We start from the raw sequence: 17,752 nt of genomic DNA, 5'->3' as shown, positions 1-17,752 counted from the left end.
GCACTATGCTTAGAAGTATGTAGGATTAAATTTTTCGTGTTGCAGGTTGTCTTCAACAGTTGGAATTTTTTTCCTCCCTACCTGCCACTGTTTGGGTTTTTCTATTTTATTTTTTTGTTCCAGCTCAGTAATTTCTATTGTTTGGCTACTGATAATATTCCCTCCCACTCACCTCTGCTCTTACCACTTACTAGTTCACTCTCAGCGTCCACTGTTGGACTCCTTTCCACTGCCAGGATTGGATCTTCTGCTACTGCATCCAGATTCAGCCCTTCCCAGACTGTTAATTGAGATTGCAGTTCATAATGTGGTCTCAATCCCCATACTCTGAGTACAACAGCTTCCTCCTCTGTGCTGCCTGAGGGCTCCTCCCTCTGTAGGTAATTCAGGGGCTCTCTACAGCCCTTCTCCTGCCCAGTAATCTCAGGTTTGCCAACCACGTTGAGCAGGACTAATACAAGGGTGTTACTTGTTTCAGTGCTGGGGCAGTGCAGCATTTGGCTTTGCTTGTGTCCCTGCATTGCCACCCACCTGCCCTGCCTGGCAGGGAGGCTGTCAGGGGCTGGGGCCTGTTGCTCAATGAATTGCCAACTAAAACCCAGTCTGCCAAGAGCACACAGCCTGCACCCCTTCTCCCCACGGGTTCCAGCACAGCTAGATGTGAGGGTATGGACATGGAGTCAGAAGCAGTAGTTCTTGCCTCCGAGGTCACCAGTGTCACTAATTTCAAAAACAGGTCCCAGAGCACTGGAGCACAGGATAATTTCAATGAGAATGGCCTTCTAATCTGGACAAAACTAAAGGTTTTTGCCATCACTGAGGAATGTTTGGGATGTGTTTGGCCAGAAAATCCTTCTTTTGGCTTGCCTTGAGTTAAAACCCAATATGGGAAATGTCACCTTAGATAAGTAAAACCTGGCCACGTTCTGAACAACCCAAAGCAAAATGCTACATTGGAGACTGTGAAGTTCTCTGAATTGCCTGGAGCCCCTACCATTCATTCCCCTGCCTGTCTGGGACGTTCTCATGCACGTATGGTCACTGTTAATTTGTCTTGGATTGTTCTAATTAACGCCGGTGAGCTGTTCAGCCAGGAAGACTGCAGAGCTCTGCAGCTGCAGAGAGGGCTGGAGAAGCAGCTCCTGGTTTCTTTTTCTGTTCTTTCCTCCCTTGTGGACAGGCACCGTTTCTGTCTGTTACCAATAGGAGACAATTTTCTGTTTCATAATAGGAAAATACTAATGTCAGGACTCCCTCTGTACCCAAAGCTTTCTCCTTGAAGATTGCTCCTCTTTGCTTTCCTAATTGCTGCTGCTCAGCTGGAGGTATCCTGCATCTTCCAAGAACATGACTTTGTTGTGCTGTTACTTACCAAGGGGAGAAAAAAGAGTGTGAGAGAATATTGCTTTGTGTGGAGCTTTCCTTGCTTTAACCCTCTCTGTGCCAATGTGGGGTGTTCTTACCTAGAACAGAATGTTATGCTATTGGCAATACAAGATTTTTGGTCTGAAGCTCAGGGTGTGATGGAGCTCTGATGTGAAGAACACCTAGAAATTGTATCCTGAGCTTCATCAAAAGCAAGTTGAGGGAGGCGAGTGACTTTCACCCTCCGCTCTGCTCTGGTGAGACCTCAACTGGAATATTGCATCCAGTTCTGGGACCCTCAACATGAGAAGCAGGTGGAGGAGGTCCAGAGGAAGGCAATGCAGATCACTAGAGGGCTGGAGCACCTCTGCTATGAAGACAGGCTGAGAGAGCTTGGTGTGTTCAACCTGGAGAACAGAAAGTGTTGAGGAGACCTTAGAGCCACTTCCACTGCCTAAAGGGGCTCCAAGAAAGCTGAAGAGGGACTTTGGGCAAGGCCATGGTGTGACATGACAAGAGGTAATGTCTTCACACTTGAAGAGTGGAGGTTGAGATTAGGGGTTAGGAAGAAATTAATTACTGTGAGGGTGGTGAGGACCTGGCACAGGTTGCCCAGAGAAGCTGTGGCTGCCTCATCCCTGGAAATGTTCAAGGCCAGATTGGACAAAGCTTGGAGCAACATGAGAGAGTGGAAGGGGTCCCTGCCCATGGCAGGGGGATGGAATGAGATAGTATTTAAGGTCCCTTCCAACCCAAACTGTTCTACAAAATAATTTCTTCTGGAGTCTGGGGATGCCTCTTAAATGTCTTCTCTTACTAAAGCATCCTCTTTGGAGTCCCTGTGCTCACAGAGTGATCACTTGTAATAACACAGGAGTTGCCAAATTCATGTGAACTGTGGGTGGTTTGGGGACCAGAGTGATTTGAGTGAAGCCCATTTCAGACCAGTCAGGTTGTTGGGGTTGCCTTTCCATGAAGGATCGCATGTGTGGAGCATGCCAGAGCAGAGCCTTGGGGAGGGCACTGGAGCTGCGCTCTGTGTCTCTTAGGGACTGAGGAGTCAGATGAGGATCACAAATGTCTGGCTCCTGGCTCATGGGCTGTATTCTTGCAAGTCAGTGACTAGGAAAATTCACAGAAATTCCATTTTCTCCAGAAACCTCAGAAACTATCACAGCTGAGCCTTTTATGTGCTGCCCCACTGACAGAGGTAGGATGGGTTACTGTCCTGGCAGCCAGGCAAGGTGACCTGAATCCCCTGGGCCTTTTTTTTGGGGAAAAAAAGCAATATCTGGAGTAGAGCTAGAATGGAGTAATGGTATATGTGGACATAAGACTGCCAGAAAAGACTGCTGCTAGGAATTTCCTAGTGCCATGGAAGAAAGGAGGAGCTTGTGCAGAGCAGAGGCCCCAGAGAGAGCTGCAAAGAACAAAGTGAAAGCCTGGGGAATAACCCAGTAGGTCTGGAGGGACTGTGCACAGCTGAAAGAGCAGCCTTGTGCTTAGTCTATCTAAGTGTACTCCCGTGGCTTCAGCCTCAGAAAGTGCTTTGTTTAACCATGAAAGGGAAAGGGAGGCTGCAGCTGAGGGATGTCTCTGCCCTGGCTCTTGAATTCATTGTCAGCTGCCTTCAGCAAGTGGAGTTGCTGTCTACTCCAGCTCATTATAAGGTCTGGAGAGAGGGCAGTGAGAAGTTTCGCAGCATTTTAGAGGGTCTCATCATGTCCCTGAGCTGTGTGATGTGCTACTGTCCAGATCCTGGGCACCTGCCTGCCTGTACCTTTACTTTTGCTGGCTGCACCAGGAGAAAGAGTTGTGGTGGTATGAGCCTGGTGGGTGTCTCTGGCTGAGCCTCTCCTTAGCCCTGAGTGAAATGGAGGAGGTTCTGGGTACATCTTTGTCATGTGAAAGTTGGTTGTTTACTGTTTGTGTTTGGGTGCTGCTCTGAGACCCAGGGCAGATGTGTCATGAGAAATTGCTTCTGCAAGCCCTGGTCCTCATGGCCAGGTCTGCAACAAACCACCACATACAGGCAGAGTCTTTCACTTGTAAAGAGAGGGTTTTGTCCCGTGGGAAGCATGATTCAGCCTTAAGCCTTAAGGATCATGCGAGCTTGGGTAGGTGCCAGACATGCTTAGCATGGAATTTGCAGTTAAGTGTGCAGTCTGCTATCTCCTTGGGGAGGTCCAGCTCTCCTTGGAGGGTTCTCTGTTCCCATATGTCTCTGTGTCTGGAGCTGAAGGTATTTGCAAGTAGCCTGAGGATAAAGAGAGAACCAGAATCCTATTTGCTTTGTGGTTTTCTTCATGTACCTTACTTAAGAAAAGATAAGGCATGAGGATTTTTTTTTTTTTTTTGTTAATCTCAGATCATAGCAATAAATTCTTTTCTTTGACCCAGTGTTGGCTGCACCTGGGTCTGCAGGCAGGTGGAGTTAACAAGTCACAAAATCACCTGAGGAGGTGACTGAGGGGTTTGTGGTTGTGAAGTCTTCTGGTGGGACTGATCCCTTCTTCTGGAGGCAGTACTGATCCCAACAGCACTTCCCTTGAGTCTGGGGGTGTTCCCTGCAGTTGTATGATGTTCCTGTGGGCCATTGCTGCCGCTTTGGGTGCAAACATTCAAATACAGATAATTGCATTGGCCTTCTGGATAATCCTGATATAGATTTGTGCCTTTACCCACCACAGCCTGGCCAAGTTCTGGACTGGTTGTAGAAATCCTCATTTCTTGAGGGTGCCAAATTACTGTGCCTTGGTTAGAGATGTGGGGTTTATCCTGCTTCATGTGCTCCCCTTGTTCCTGGTCCCCAGGGCTGCCCTGCAGCCAGCAAGCCCTGCACTGCTGCAGTGTGTGCTGGCTCTGCCTGTGCCACAGGAGGGGCTTAGCAGAGGTAGGGATGGGCAGCTCAGCTTTTGAGTGAGAGGGTGGGATGCTCATTGCCTGCAAGCATGAAAGCAGGCAGCTCTAGAGCCAGCAGTGTGGGCAGCAGGTTGACTGCATTTCTGTTTTTTCTGGTTACAAACTCTTTCTTCTCTAGCTCCCCTCATTTCCAAAGCTTATATTGTTACCCAATCCACATTGCTAGAATTCTCTGTTAGAGGATCAGCTTTTCTGTGGGAAGACTGCTGTACTCCTCACTAATATTGACTGTCTTCTTCTCTTGCTTCCCCTCTTAGATCTACGATGACAATAAAAACCTGTTTGAAGTCAAAGAGAATGTGCCCAGGAAATTGGTGGAGAAGGTCGCAGGGGACATTGAGAGCCTCTTGGCCAAGAAAGTCCGTGCTTTAAAGGTAAGGAGATGGGCCTGTGTTCTGATCCTTTGATGGAGATGTTCAGTTTAAACAAGAGGGTTGATGCTAGTACAGCAGTATGATCTCAGCTTCAAAGTGATTTCTGTGATTGTGTGGCCTTTTCTGGGAACCGCATCCGGCAGTTGGACAGATTCATACAGAGCAAGGAGGCAAGGATGTGTCATGGGGATTTACTCTACATATCTTCTTGCTTTTTATCTCCTCCCACTGTCATGCAAACACCTGAAGATGCTGCCACAAGAATACAAGTGACAGCAAAAGCCTGGCAGCAAATTTGATCCTGTCATTTAACTGGGAGTGTACTGGAAGCAGAGGTCCCTGCTATCACTTATGGAAGTGTTCTGGACAAGTGGAGCCTTTCCTGTTTAGATGATGCACTTGAAGGGTTTGTGCTGGTGCCTGAGACTTGAGCCCTCTGACTGACTGCATGTGTGGGTTGCCCTCATGGATATCTGCATACATTTCCAATCTTGTCCTAGTTTGTAACACTCCTTTAAATGAACTTATTTTGTCTGTAGTGGAGGAAGGTGACCTGATCCATGCTCAGTAAAACCCAGTGGTGTCTATAATGAGGTGGCAGCAGGGCCATGCTCTGCTGTGGGCCAGAGACAAATAACTGCCTTCCTGGAGAGCTGGACAACCTTCTCCAGTGCCGAGGGGTATGGATACTTCCCCTCCACGAGCTGAGGTGTGACATTGTAATGTCATGCCACAACTTTATCGAGCGGCTTGACATTACAATGGGCATCTGGCAGTGTGGCCAGCTGGAGGCAGCTCATAGCTGGATTCACTGGAAGGGTTTCTGCAGGGTGATAGACAAGGGGAAGGCTTGGAGCAGGTAACACACCTGGTGTGTCCACAGAGGCACTGCAGCCGAAAAGACTTGGCCACCCTTCAACCTGATAGACAGGAATGGGAGCACAGGGAAATGTGCTGTGGTGAGAGAAGGGATATTGCAGCAACTGAGGTGTAACTAAGGCAGTGAGAGTTGGGAAGTGACCTGTCTCCACAGTGCGTAAGAAGTAGCTTGGAGAAGGTATGCAGCAGGAATCACAGGACACCCATGTGGGCCAGGGGAGTCTCAAGACAGGGTCTCAACCCAGGGTGGTCAAAGTCTACCCTGAGTGTACAGATGCTGTGAGGTTGTCCACAGTGCCTGACAAAGATGGTTACTGTAGGGACTTGGGTGAAGAAGATTGTCGTTTACCCAATTTCTTACTCTAGGAAGTAAAGAATAATCCTACTTGGGACTCACACCAAGTGTTTTAGCTTGAATGGAAGAAGCTGAAGGGGGACTAAAGATGTGTAAACTGTCAGCCCTGCATTTGGGATTGTGGAAGTGAAAATCAGGGAGACCAATTTTCTTTTTAACGTGAACTTGTATCCTTGTGCTCATATAGTTTGGTGCATACTTCAGCATATATCATATTAAATGTTCCAGGGATGTGCAGCACCTATAGATGCTGGAGGAAGACACAGGTAACAAAAGGTTGTTGCAAACTTGATACACACCTGGACAACACATGGCTCCCATGGGATGCACAGGGTAATAACCCTGAGTTACACAGCATGACTGTGCTGAGTGGTTCCACTGTGACATTTGAATTTCAACTCATCAGTCACACTGTTTTTCTTTGCCCTTTGCTCTGAGTCATGCGGATTTATAGAGTTTGTGCATCTTTTGGTGCTAGATCAAGGGTTGAACTGTGCCCATGGTACAAATAACCTTGTTTGTCTTCCAACTGTCTTTTTTGTTTGGTTTTTGGGCAGGACTCTGGTGTGCTGTGAAGGGCCCACCTGTCACAGGGGTGATTCTGGCAGTGCTGGTTAGGTAACAACATGTGGGGCTGTCATTATAGTGGAAACAATGAACCCTTGACCTAAATTAATCTTTCAAAAGCCTCCTTCAGAGTGCACTCTCAGATGGAGCAGACTTTTACATCCAGTTTCCATGTAAATTCTTGACATTTTGGATTGGTAGTACTAACAAGAAAATCTGGAAATGAGGAAGTTGATGGAGGAAGAGAAATTGAATCTTCTAAATTTCTTCCACATTTTGCTGAGCTCCTTTGTAGCAGTGTGGCTCTCATACCTTCTTCCATTCTCCTGCCTGTTTTCATCTATCTCAACTCTCCCTTTAGTTGAATCATCTCTCCTGGAGTCATTTCCTCCTCTTCTCTCATGACTCACAAGAGTGATGATGACTTCTTGAAACATATTTTTCGGTATCTGAGTCAGGTGGGACTCCATGTATTGGCAAGGGCAGGTGAGGAGGGAGAAGTGGAGTCTCTCCTTGATGTACAAATTGCCCTGTCACTCATGTGCTCACTCTCCTGAGGAACATCCCAGTCTCCTTTGCTGCAGGAGAGAAAAGGGATGCTGCCTGGGCCTCAGTGGGGCTTTGTAGGAAGGTGCTCACAAGCCTTTGGGCACACACCATGGATGCACAGTTTAGAGCACCTTTCTGATTACACGGTGATTCAGTCCAGTCATCAAAGAACCTGTTTTCCTCTGTTTCTAAGTGAAAATATTAATATGTTTTTGTTAAACTATGTGCAGAGCATTTATTAATATGGTTTCTTACTTTGTGTGTTGCATTTCTAAGAGGCAGAAATCGAGCACAAGGAAGCTGAACCTGTCTGGCCCTGACAGCCATGGTGCAGCACTGTGGCATGATCTGGCACTAATAGGACACTGATTTCCCATATGCATTTTGGAGCTGTGTTGGAGCCCAGGGGTGTGTGGCAGAGAGGGTAATTGCTTCCTAAAATAAGGCATCTACAAGGGGCTGGTTATTTGGATGCTGTCTCTCCTTTTTTGTTCATATCAGATGATAGTCTCATCATGGGACAAAACAACTCCTAGGAAGATGTTTTTGCAATCCCCACCTGTTCCACCTGACACTGGAGTATCCACAGCTGGATCCTGGGGGGCTTCTACCCCATGTCCCACACAATGGCTTCTATTTGACATGGATTTGCATCAGCACTAATTGCCTTTTCCAATGTTCTTTGTCCATGATGGTTTCACTGCTTCAAGCCTGGCCTCCCAGTCTCCTTTGGTCTCTGTAGTTCCAGCTGCTTTTTATTCCCAAGCTTTAACAGGAGGGGAGGTAAAAAAGATGGTCTTCAATACTAAAAATGCGTCTAAATTCCTTTGAATTGGAAGTAAAAGACTAAGGTGGAGTGACTCCTGAAGGAGATGACATTACATTTATCCAGTGTATTGCACTGTGGAGAAGTCCCAGAGCTACAGGTGAGGTGTAAGGAAGTGATAGGTGTGTTCCTGGCTGAATGGGAGTTTAATGGGCTGCTCTTGTCCACACTCATGAGCTTGTCCTTGTTAGGGCTAAAAAATACACCTTTTCTAAGATGTGGAAAGGAGTGAGGTTGCACATTACCAAATAACCACAAATCCCCCTTGGGTTTTCCTTGTGCTGGGAATCACAGTTGGCTGGCACATGGCTTTACATCATCTGAGACTAGAACTCATCCAATTGGTTTTTTGCCAAGTAGATTCTTGGTCACTTTTTCAACTTTATTTCCTATCTCCTCTTGAGTTTTTCAGTGTGTTCAGACCCCTCTTTGCCTTTGTACATGCCCAGAGAGAAATGTACTGAGGCTTCTTTGGGAGCTTGTTTGGGAGCCCAGATGTTGGAGTTTGCTGTTGGTGGAACACTGAGTGAGCCAGGGAAAAGCCATCACCTGAGGGTGTGCATGGTGTGGGTTCAGATTCCCAAACCCAAGGGGCACTTTTTCTTTCTTTTAGAATACTATGTTAAGTACATGAGTGATGCCTCGAGGTCTATTCTTTCCTAAAGCTCCACAGCCTGGGGGAGAAGGAAGTTGTGATTTGATGGAGGAGGAGGCTGAGAGGTGGAAATTTTAGATCCTAGGATATGTTTTAAGTTTGTTTCTCCTTTTTATATAGTTCTTGTGAAGGCTGCTTTTGGATGCTGACTGCTTCATTCTTCACATATTTAACCACAGACAATTTACTTTGCCTCCTGAGAGCGACACATCCCACAGTTCACTGAGTAGGTTATGCCCTGAAGTGAACTATTCATATACTGTGACCAGCCTAAAGAATACTGTCTGTGCTGGTGGCATTCCCCCACCTCCAAAAAGAGGCCTCTTGATCCACAAAACATGGTCTGGATGCCTGCAGGCTCTCACATTGCCCCCGTGGTGACATGGTTGGGCTGGTGTTTTCTCCATAGAACTGATTGAGTTTTGCAAGTTTTATGTCATTGGCACAATCTTTTCAGTTAAGGTGAAGTTTGTTGCATTTCCTGTGGACCTCAGCTGTGTGCAGTATCAAATATGATGAGGTGAGCAAAAGTGTAGCAAAGTATCATTTTGTATATCAGAATTTATAATATGTACTATACATCTGTGTGTATCTTATGTAGATGTATGTGTGTGCAGCAGGTTTGGTGCCCCTAGCATGGCTCTGGTGATGAGAGCACTAACAGCACTTACCAGGAGTAGGAGGAAGGTTTGTTTTTATTTTTTTTTTAATTGTGTTTTTGTGAAATTTAATAGCATTTTTTTGTTGCTGCATATTTAGCTCCAGTATGGAATGAGTATCTGGGGGAAAGCAGGGGTTTGGCAGGAGGGCTCAGTGGTAGGAGGTTTCAAGGTTCCTGTGCCTTCAGCTAAGGTGTAGGAGGTCACAATATATTTCACTCAGATTTTACTGCAACTGGAGTAGTAAAATCTACACTTGGCATTAGACACTTTCTTTTGGCAGAAAAAAGAATACAAAGGACAAGACTGGGGATTTCCTGTATTTTGAAAGCATCCTGCAGGGAAGTCTGGCTGGGTTTCCTGTGGCTGGGGGTAAGCCTGGGGAAATGTGGCTGTAGATGTTCCCATCTTTCTTTACCTTGGATCCTAAGGGAATGAGGTTGGAAGAACTGGGATTTGACACACAGAAAAGGTAGTTGGTCTGGAGATGCTGAGGGTTTTGTACTGAGTTAACCCTGTTTTGCTGTTTTGTCTCCTATTTCCACTCTTTGCCCTCAGCCTTGAGTTTTCCCACTTACTGGCATTTTTTCTTGCATGTTTCTTCTCAAGTGTTGATGCGCTTACTACTTGGCCCTGCTTTAGGATCCTAATGACAAGTGAGGTGAGAGTTTGGTGTGTTACCACAAAGTACTCACCAAATCAGCTTCTCAGGTGAAGCAGGTCAGGGGGACTAGTTCCCACCTCCATTTGAGCCTATATCAAGCATATGTCAAGAGTGCAGAGGGGATTTAATTGGACAGGTTTATCCCTTTAACAATTCTGATAGCCCTGAGATTTCCCTTGCAGGTTTGTGGTGAATGGAGTCTTTATCAGGTTTCTGGTCCCTGATAGGGACAACAAAAATTTCCACCTGTCTGACAAGCTGCAAAAATTGGCATACAGCAAAGCATCTCTCAGCCCAGCTCAGAGCATCTCCCTGCTCCCTCCTCTCTCAGCAGCAGAGGCACTGAGCTCTGTCACAGCATGGGCTGGTAGAATATCATCAGGAAATCTTCCCTCCTTCACTGTTGAGGTTGTTGCTGTCCTCTGGTGTTGGTGACAGGCAGCAAAAGGGGTCAGCATTTAGCAGGAGCAGCCCTGGGGTTGTACTGGATTTCTCCTTTGTTTTTGGCAGAGCCAGGTCCTGTTGCCATCTCCCTGCACCACAGAGCTGCCTGAAGGATGCTGAACCAGGTCAAGTCATTGAAGTGTTTAACTGGAGAGTCCCAGACCCTCCTGAGCTGCAGTGCACTGGGGGTTCACATTGGCTGGCAGCATGTGGTGCCAAACCCTCATGGGTTTCCTTCCTGCAGTGTGGAGCAGCCCTGGCTTTGACCTGAGAGGGACCTCTGGCCATGTCAGAAGGCTACCAGTGGTCACTCTGTGACCTGCTGGGTCCCAGCTAAGGGACACATTACATGTCTTGCCTAGACAGCAAAATGGGGTAAGAGAGAGGGAATAAACATGGTTCAGGTGAGCTCTGACACAGCCTGTGGGTTTGGTGAGATGTGGGGCTTCATTGCCTCATGCACTCCTGCACCATTCCAGCTGCCTTGGCCACGGACAGGAGCTCTGGAGTTGGTGGAGAAAGGACCACAACCACCAACATTGCACATGCTGAAGTACAAACCGTTTAAAGGCAGGACCTCTGTGCTTTCTTATTTCATAGTGACAAATCCAGCCCTCTTCCCACTTCTTTGGTAATTGCTGGTTGGTGGTTTTTGTTTTTAATTCTATTTTTAATTCGCTCCTAATCAAATCCTGGCTGACAGTCCCCGTGTGTGTGTTTGTTTATTTATTTATTTATTCATTCGTGCATGTGTGTGTATCTTCTCCTGCCTCACAGTTGTTCTTGTGCTGGACCTGCTCCAGTAATCCAATTTGAATCCAATCTCCCAGGTCTGGAATTCTAATTTACAGATTGCAGAGGGGAGTTAAACAATGCCCACACACCAGGATGGGGGTTGATTGTCTGATCTAATCAGGGACAATCAGATGTTTGTAACAAATCTATCAAACCTGTATTGGGCCAGTTTGCTGAGCGATGTAACCAGCTCTCTTAATAGTGCTAACACAATTTAGGGCTTCCTGCACTTTCATGCAGATTACATTGAACGTTTCCTTTTCTTTGCCCGTGAACAGCTGGCAGCAGCCCAGGCCGATGGGTTTTACAACTTGGTGAGCTGCTGAGTGCCTGTGGGGCAGCAGAGGTTTGCCAGGACCCTGAGGGCTGCTGCCTCCTGAGGTCCCAGGATGATCCTGTTTCTGATACACGTACAAGGAATGGACTCGGTGCCACCAGTGCATCTGAGTCACAAACAGGGGAGGGAAAAGCGATGGCCCTGACCTGATAGGGTGTTCAGTAAGTCTCCACAGCAGATCTCCAGCCCTGTGTGTGTCTGTTGGTAAAGAACAGATGAAGAAACCTTTGTCCTCTCTTGCCCTTGGCAGACTGAGGCTGCTGTGGGGCTCTTGTTTCTGCTACTTGCTGTAAGAAGTCTGGACATTTGGTGTTTAAAGAAAACACCTGTCTGTTTTTTTTTTTTTTTTTTTTTTTTTTTTTAATCCCCTTTCATGACCTGAAGCAAAAAGAGGAGGCAAAACCAGCTCTGTGAACAAGATGATGTCTCTTAGTATAGCTCTCCAACCCAGAGCGAAGCTTCCTTACTTACCCTGTGCAAATAAATAGTTGCTCGACTTTGCCCTTCCTGAAGACTGAAATATCCATCTGGTCCCTTACCCTGTCAAGAGGTGAGCTGGTTCTCACGCTCCAGGTCTGTACCACTTAGCTCTGCACTCGCTGCCTTTGCCCGGGGATTTATTTTCGGTTTATCGTTCCTCCCTGCCCCGGAGCATCTTCCCTGTGTGCTGCACTCATCCCCGAGGCAGGGAGGGATCCCGGGCTCGGGTCACAGCCGTGCTGGCAGCTTTAGCCGGGCTTTTAGCAAAGCCTGCCCTCTCGCCCTCCCTCTGAGCGCTGCCAGCCTGGTTTGCACGCACAGGAGGAACAGGAGCTCCCCGGATTGGGAACGAACGTCTCTTGGAGGGTTTCATTGCTGTGTGTGTGCCTTGTCTTCCTGTGCTCTGCACCCCAGGCTGTGAGGAGCCCAGACACCTCTGAGACCAAGTGAAGAGAAGGACGAAATAGTCCTTAAAGGGTGTTTACTTTTCGTCCTCAGACTGTGTTATGTATTCGACAGCAGTTTGCATGTTGTTTTTCAGTTGTTCCTGTTTTTTTCCAGCACAGGAGCAGCTCTAAGAACAGAGCTGGAGGTGACTGAAGCCATTGGTGTGGGCAGGGGATGTGCAGCAGTTGTAGTGCTTGGCTGTCTCAAAATTCAGATCCTTCAGCCTGGTCCTTACCCTCTCAAGATCCTGGGAACTGGCAGGGCTGTGCTCTAAGAGAGGAGGCATTTTGGGGTGGTTCACAGGGTAAATGCAGATGGATATGACTATATGATAATTGGTCTAGCTGTGAAGATAGATATCAACTGGTGAGTGATGCAGAAGAGGAGGAGGTCTCTGAGGGAATTAGTGCTAGGGAAGAGAATTACCATTTAATTCTTTATAGAGCAACCTTTAAACATGATTGGGAAGATGTGCTTGCAATGATAGCAAAATAAAAGAAACCATGTCACTGAAAAAGGGATTTATTTGAATTTTCTTGGTTAATTTTGGCATGAGAAAACCCATTTCCATGGCAGTTTAGTACCTAGAGTTGCTTCTACATCTTGTCCTGTGACCTTGTAATCTGTGCATGGTGTGGGAGAGTGAGAGAGGAATCTTTATTTCCCCAGGGTAACCTGTAAGTCTGCATGGAGTGTGTGGTTCTGCACTTACAGATGTGCTCTCAGTCCCTGAGGGTTCAGCCCTGCCCTCCATGATGCTGTACAACCTCCAAGAGCTCAAGATGTTGGGCAGAAAAACCTCCAACCAATTTATTCTTGTTTAATGCTTTTCCCCTTGAGTATTTCAGATGCATCATTTGGGATGGAAGACTCTTACTCAATGGGAGTAATTGACCTGGGATAGTGAATCATTTTGAGCTTATTTCAGGTGGAATGAGGATTATTTCTTTAAGGGTTTCATCCTCAGGCTAAACTAAAAATCAGTTATTTGTATAGCTGTGCTTACAGGCAGGTAGTGAAGTTAAAGACTAATGAGTGAGGGGGTGGAGGTTTGGTCCTGGAGTTTAATGGACTTGCATGAAGCTTTTTTGTCTCAAAAGCTCTCTTCAAATCCCACTTTTTTTTTTTTTTTTTTTTTTCCCTTCAAAGAAAGTAGATTTAGCAAGTTTCATTTCTGCAGCCTGCAAACCCTGGATCAGCTTTGGCAGGGTTTCTCTCAGTAGATCTCTGCACAGGAGTGACTGGAATAGCAGGGCTGGCTGCAGGTGAGGAGCAGGAGGCTGCCCCAAGGTGCTCTGTATGATGTTTAGCTCGGCTCTGGGCATGTGGTGCTGTGCTGTCACACAGGAGCTGGCACAGACTCTGCTCCTTGCCCTGGGATGGTGCCCACCAGGACCCTGCTTTCTGTCCCTCATGGATTTGGTTTGGAGTGAGTCTGAAATCCATCAGCATCCCGCCCTACCCCATAGCAAGGAGCTATTATACATTCCCGAGCAGCTGATGTCCATTAAATGTTTGAGTGACACTACAACGTGTGAAATACCCGTGATAAGGATCTAGCAAATCTTAATAAAAAAAAGGCGACAAGAATGTAAATTGCACATACAATTGTGATAAAGAGCCAGAGATAACATTAAAGAGATTGTATCAATTTAATGTAAGTTTCGTGCCAAAGCCTGTCATCTGCTCTTTGAAGAGGAGTTGTTGGGAGCCTTGATATTCCAGCAGACAGTGCTCAAATCATCCCAGTGCTCTGGAGTGGCCGTCCCTGCAGCCACTGTGCTGTGTGGAAGCTGTCTGCTTGCTGAGGATTAATGGAAACCTTTCCTGCCTCTACAATAAAAATAATGTTCCTTGGAAGAAATAAAGTGCCCTTCTGCCTGCTGGCCTTTGGGTCCCTCAAAATGCAATTAAAAAGTGGCTTAATACAGCCTTGCAATGAGAAATCTGTCAGCGTTCAGAGGCGCGGTCTGAAGTGAAAGCAACATGAAAAGGTTGCAAGCAAAAATATTTAACCGTGTGCCTGCCTGGTGCTGCTCGTGGAGCCACCGGCTGAACTGGGACGTGAGGGGCTGGAACTAGGGTAACTGGGGGAGCTGAAGCAGCTTTACAGACAGAGCTGGGCTGTAGCAGTGCTGGTGAGGGCAGGGGAGCTCCTCTATAACCCAGCCTGGCCCTGCTGCTCACCTGTTTTCTGGGCTGGTGTTGCTGCATTATGTCCTTGGTTTCTGTCTCTCCTCTGCTGTTTAGGGTGTGCTACATCCTTGAAAGTGGCCAGGTGAATAGCAGTAAAGGCTGTACCCTACAGGTTTGGTGGAAGGGGTAACTGCAGTTTTCTGTGCAGGGCTGCCAGATGTAGGTCAGTATTGTGCCTGCCAAAAATGTCTTCCCAAAATTTTAGGCATAATAATGGGAAGATAATTTTAAAAGGTGGTTGGCTGTTTTTTTTTCTGAAGGCATGATAATTAAAACAACAACAACAAAAAATTCCTTTAAGTAAAGCTGATAATTCCATAGCAAGTGGGAGATTTTAAGGGCTGGGAGTGAAATGTGAACACTGGGCTCCAGTTACTGCCTGGTTTTGGTACTGCAAAATGAACTTCTGTCTTTGTCTGTCCCTCGTTTGCCACTCACGTGCCACTACCTGCACAAGGGTGAGTTGAAATCCCACCCCAGTTCTACATAAAGAGCTGCTGGTGCAGCAACAACTTAATGGGAGTAGTGCTGGGAGCAGTGTTTCAGCGGGATTCCAGTAGATGGCACAGCTTTTATATCAGCTAATTATACAGGGAGCCAATGCCAGTCCGGGTGTTCCTGTTGCTAATCTTAGCCGTGCCTCACTCTCCACTCACACAGATGAAGATGTCTCTGCTGGGCTGCCTGTAATTGAGGAAGCTGGATAAGATATGGAAGGTGTAGAGCTTGTCAGCATTGTGGGGCAGTGGGAAACCGTGATGGGGAGGAGGAGATAAGAATCATGTGCTTGGGTGAGTGTGAGAGCAGAGAAGCAAAATTCAAGATAGTGGTAGTGTGGCTTCCCAAGTGTTTTCCAGCAAGTGCTGTATTCCCTTAGTGTGGATGTATTTGACTGCTCCAGCTTTATGCACAGGGAAACTGAGGCCTGGAGAGATCATTCTTTGTCTTTGATACACCTGGGAATAAGAGCTATTCTTCCTAATTAAGTTCTGAAACTTTCAGCTACAAGGTGTCCTTCATGTATGATTGTGACAATAACATCTCCCTGGAGCTCAAAACTCCTTCTCTCAGCTCTGCTTGTGTTTGGTGCTATTGTTCCCTGGCCACTTCAGGCTTTGAATGTGAATTTTTTTTAGCAGTTCAGCAATTTTCTGCACTCTCTCAAAAGAGTAAGGTCCTAAATCTTCTCCCTGTGTTATGTTGCCAGCTGTTTTGCATCTCTCTTCAACCAAAGCAGCCCTCTGGCCTGCTCAGGGATGAGCATGTGGCTCTTGCTGGAGAGGTGGCCCCTGGGGTTGGGAGGGTTTCTCAAGTGCAGTAAAACAGCCCTGGTACAGGGAGGTGGAGCTGCCCATCCCTCTGTGCCCCTGTCCTGGGAGATGTGCAGAGACCCCAGCATTAGAGGCAATCTTCCTTCCTACCTTCTGCCTGCTGAATAACTTCTTTTCATGACTGAAATTAATTCTTGCAAGTGGATGGAAAGGATATATTCCAAATCTTGAGGGCCTGGTGTGCATGTAGAATATAAACCAAAGTGTATGTATGTGAGGCTGTAAATAGAGTTGTCACTCTAAAAGAAATGGGGTTTCTAGCACTTGTCAGATCATTTTAAAACCATTTTTATTACTAGATTACATTCTGAGATAAAGTTTATTGTAGCAAAAAAGAGGGAAGGTGTAGGATTTGGCTGCAGATTTGGAAACACACTTAAAACTTACAAAGAGTTTTTGAACCTTCGCTGAGGGCAGGCTGTCTACTTCATGGTTTTCCTCCAGTACATCTCCTGCCCAGCACATTTCAAGGATGTTCTCTTGATTTTGGTGCAAACTCTGCCCTAGCATGTCACTTTTTATAATCAAGCCATGACATAACATGCAGACACTGGCACAGGAGCTCCAGCTCACGGGTCTGTGTCCTGTGTATGGGGCAGAAACCTTTCCAGGGGTCCCATCTGGGAGTCTTAAGGAACTTCATGTTCCCTGAATGTGGCTCTTAAACAACTGCCATAAGGATTTTGTGTCAAAACTGAGGATCAATCCTGGCATGTGTTGACTTTGTTCTTTCCATCTTCTCCCCCCATGACCATTGATCCTAAAATATTTTGCTCTAGTTATATCCTTTTTCTGTGCTCTTACTTTTAGCACTACATCTGCAAGCAACAGAAAACACTCTGTAGGTGCCAGCTCTTTTCTTAGCTGTTCCTTGCAGACACAAGTAGCATCCCATTTTCTAACCCAGCCTCTTCTGTCTTCTCCTCCTAGTTGTTCCTAGTGGTATTTGTCTACCTTTTATATGGACAAGTGGCAAAATTAATCGAGTGTTGTTCTCTTGATGCAGCCTGACAGAGAAAACAGCAGTCATCTCTTTCTGCCAGACTTGGCTTCAGAGCTGTGTTGGTTTGTATCTCCCTGCTCCACCTCCCATCCTAGTTTAGGGGACTGCAAGGCCTATCACAGACTGGATGATGGAAGAAGCAGCAGCTTTGCAAGTACCACCTAAACTCCACAGCTGCTTGCAGGGCAGAGGTAGCTAAAGAGGCAATGAGAAAGTTGTCTGGATTTAACCCTGAGACTTGCAGAGACCTGTGTCTGCTCTAACATCTGGCTATTAAAGAAACTAGATTTATTTTGCATACAGATTAACACAGGAAGTCCACACTACCTTGACATTAGAGTTTTTCTGTCTCTCCTATTCCCAGCCCCATCTCAAACCCAGAACTTCTGCAAGGACCCATTCTGAGTAGCTGCTCTTCTCCCTCTGTGCTGAGCATCCCTAAAACCTGAGCATAATGGCATCCCTGCTAATTATATCACTGCAGATTTATTTCATGGTAATATTATAGCTGGCCTCAGGCATCACCACTATCATTGGAAAACATCGAACAATCACAGCTTCTTAGCTGCCTCCATTAAGCCTGGGAGAAGCGTCTGGGCCTGTTTATAAGTTTGTCTCTTGATGAGAGCCAGGAATTGATGAGCTGGTGGATGTGAGGTTTGCAGAACAACGTGCCCCGGAGGGAAGCTTCCCTCCTCATAGCAGGCACAGGGCACAGATGGCGGGATCGCGAGCAGAATGCAGACACGGCCAGGGAGCAGGAGCAGGGCAGGAGCCTCACCTTCATCCCTGCCCCTTCCCTGCAGCACCACCCCGTGCCAGGGCTGCACGGCATTCCACACGGGATGGCTCCGAGCTCCAGATCAGTGCGCTGGCAGCTCGGCTGGAGTCGCTCCCAGGGAAA

At 46.9% G+C, this 17,752-nt stretch overlaps 1 protein-coding gene across 1 annotated transcript in view; it reads left to right on the top strand.

Annotated features, from left to right (window-relative positions):
• CACNA2D2 (calcium voltage-gated channel auxiliary subunit alpha2delta 2) overlaps positions 1–17,752 on the top strand; it is a 211,114-nt gene that overhangs the window by 78,486 nt on the left and 114,876 nt on the right. Inside the window, exon 3 of the mRNA XM_083869774.1 lies at positions 4,545–4,661. Coding sequence (XP_083725900.1) covers positions 4,545–4,661 — 117 coding nt within the window. The remainder of the gene's footprint in view (positions 1–4,544; positions 4,662–17,752) is intronic.

This window comes from Zosterops lateralis (assembly GCF_965231275.1).
Source record: "Zosterops lateralis genome assembly, chromosome: 11".
NCBI classification, from domain to species: domain Eukaryota; kingdom Metazoa; phylum Chordata; class Aves; order Passeriformes; family Zosteropidae; genus Zosterops; species Zosterops lateralis.
This window is presented reverse-complemented; position numbering and strand designations above follow the sequence as displayed.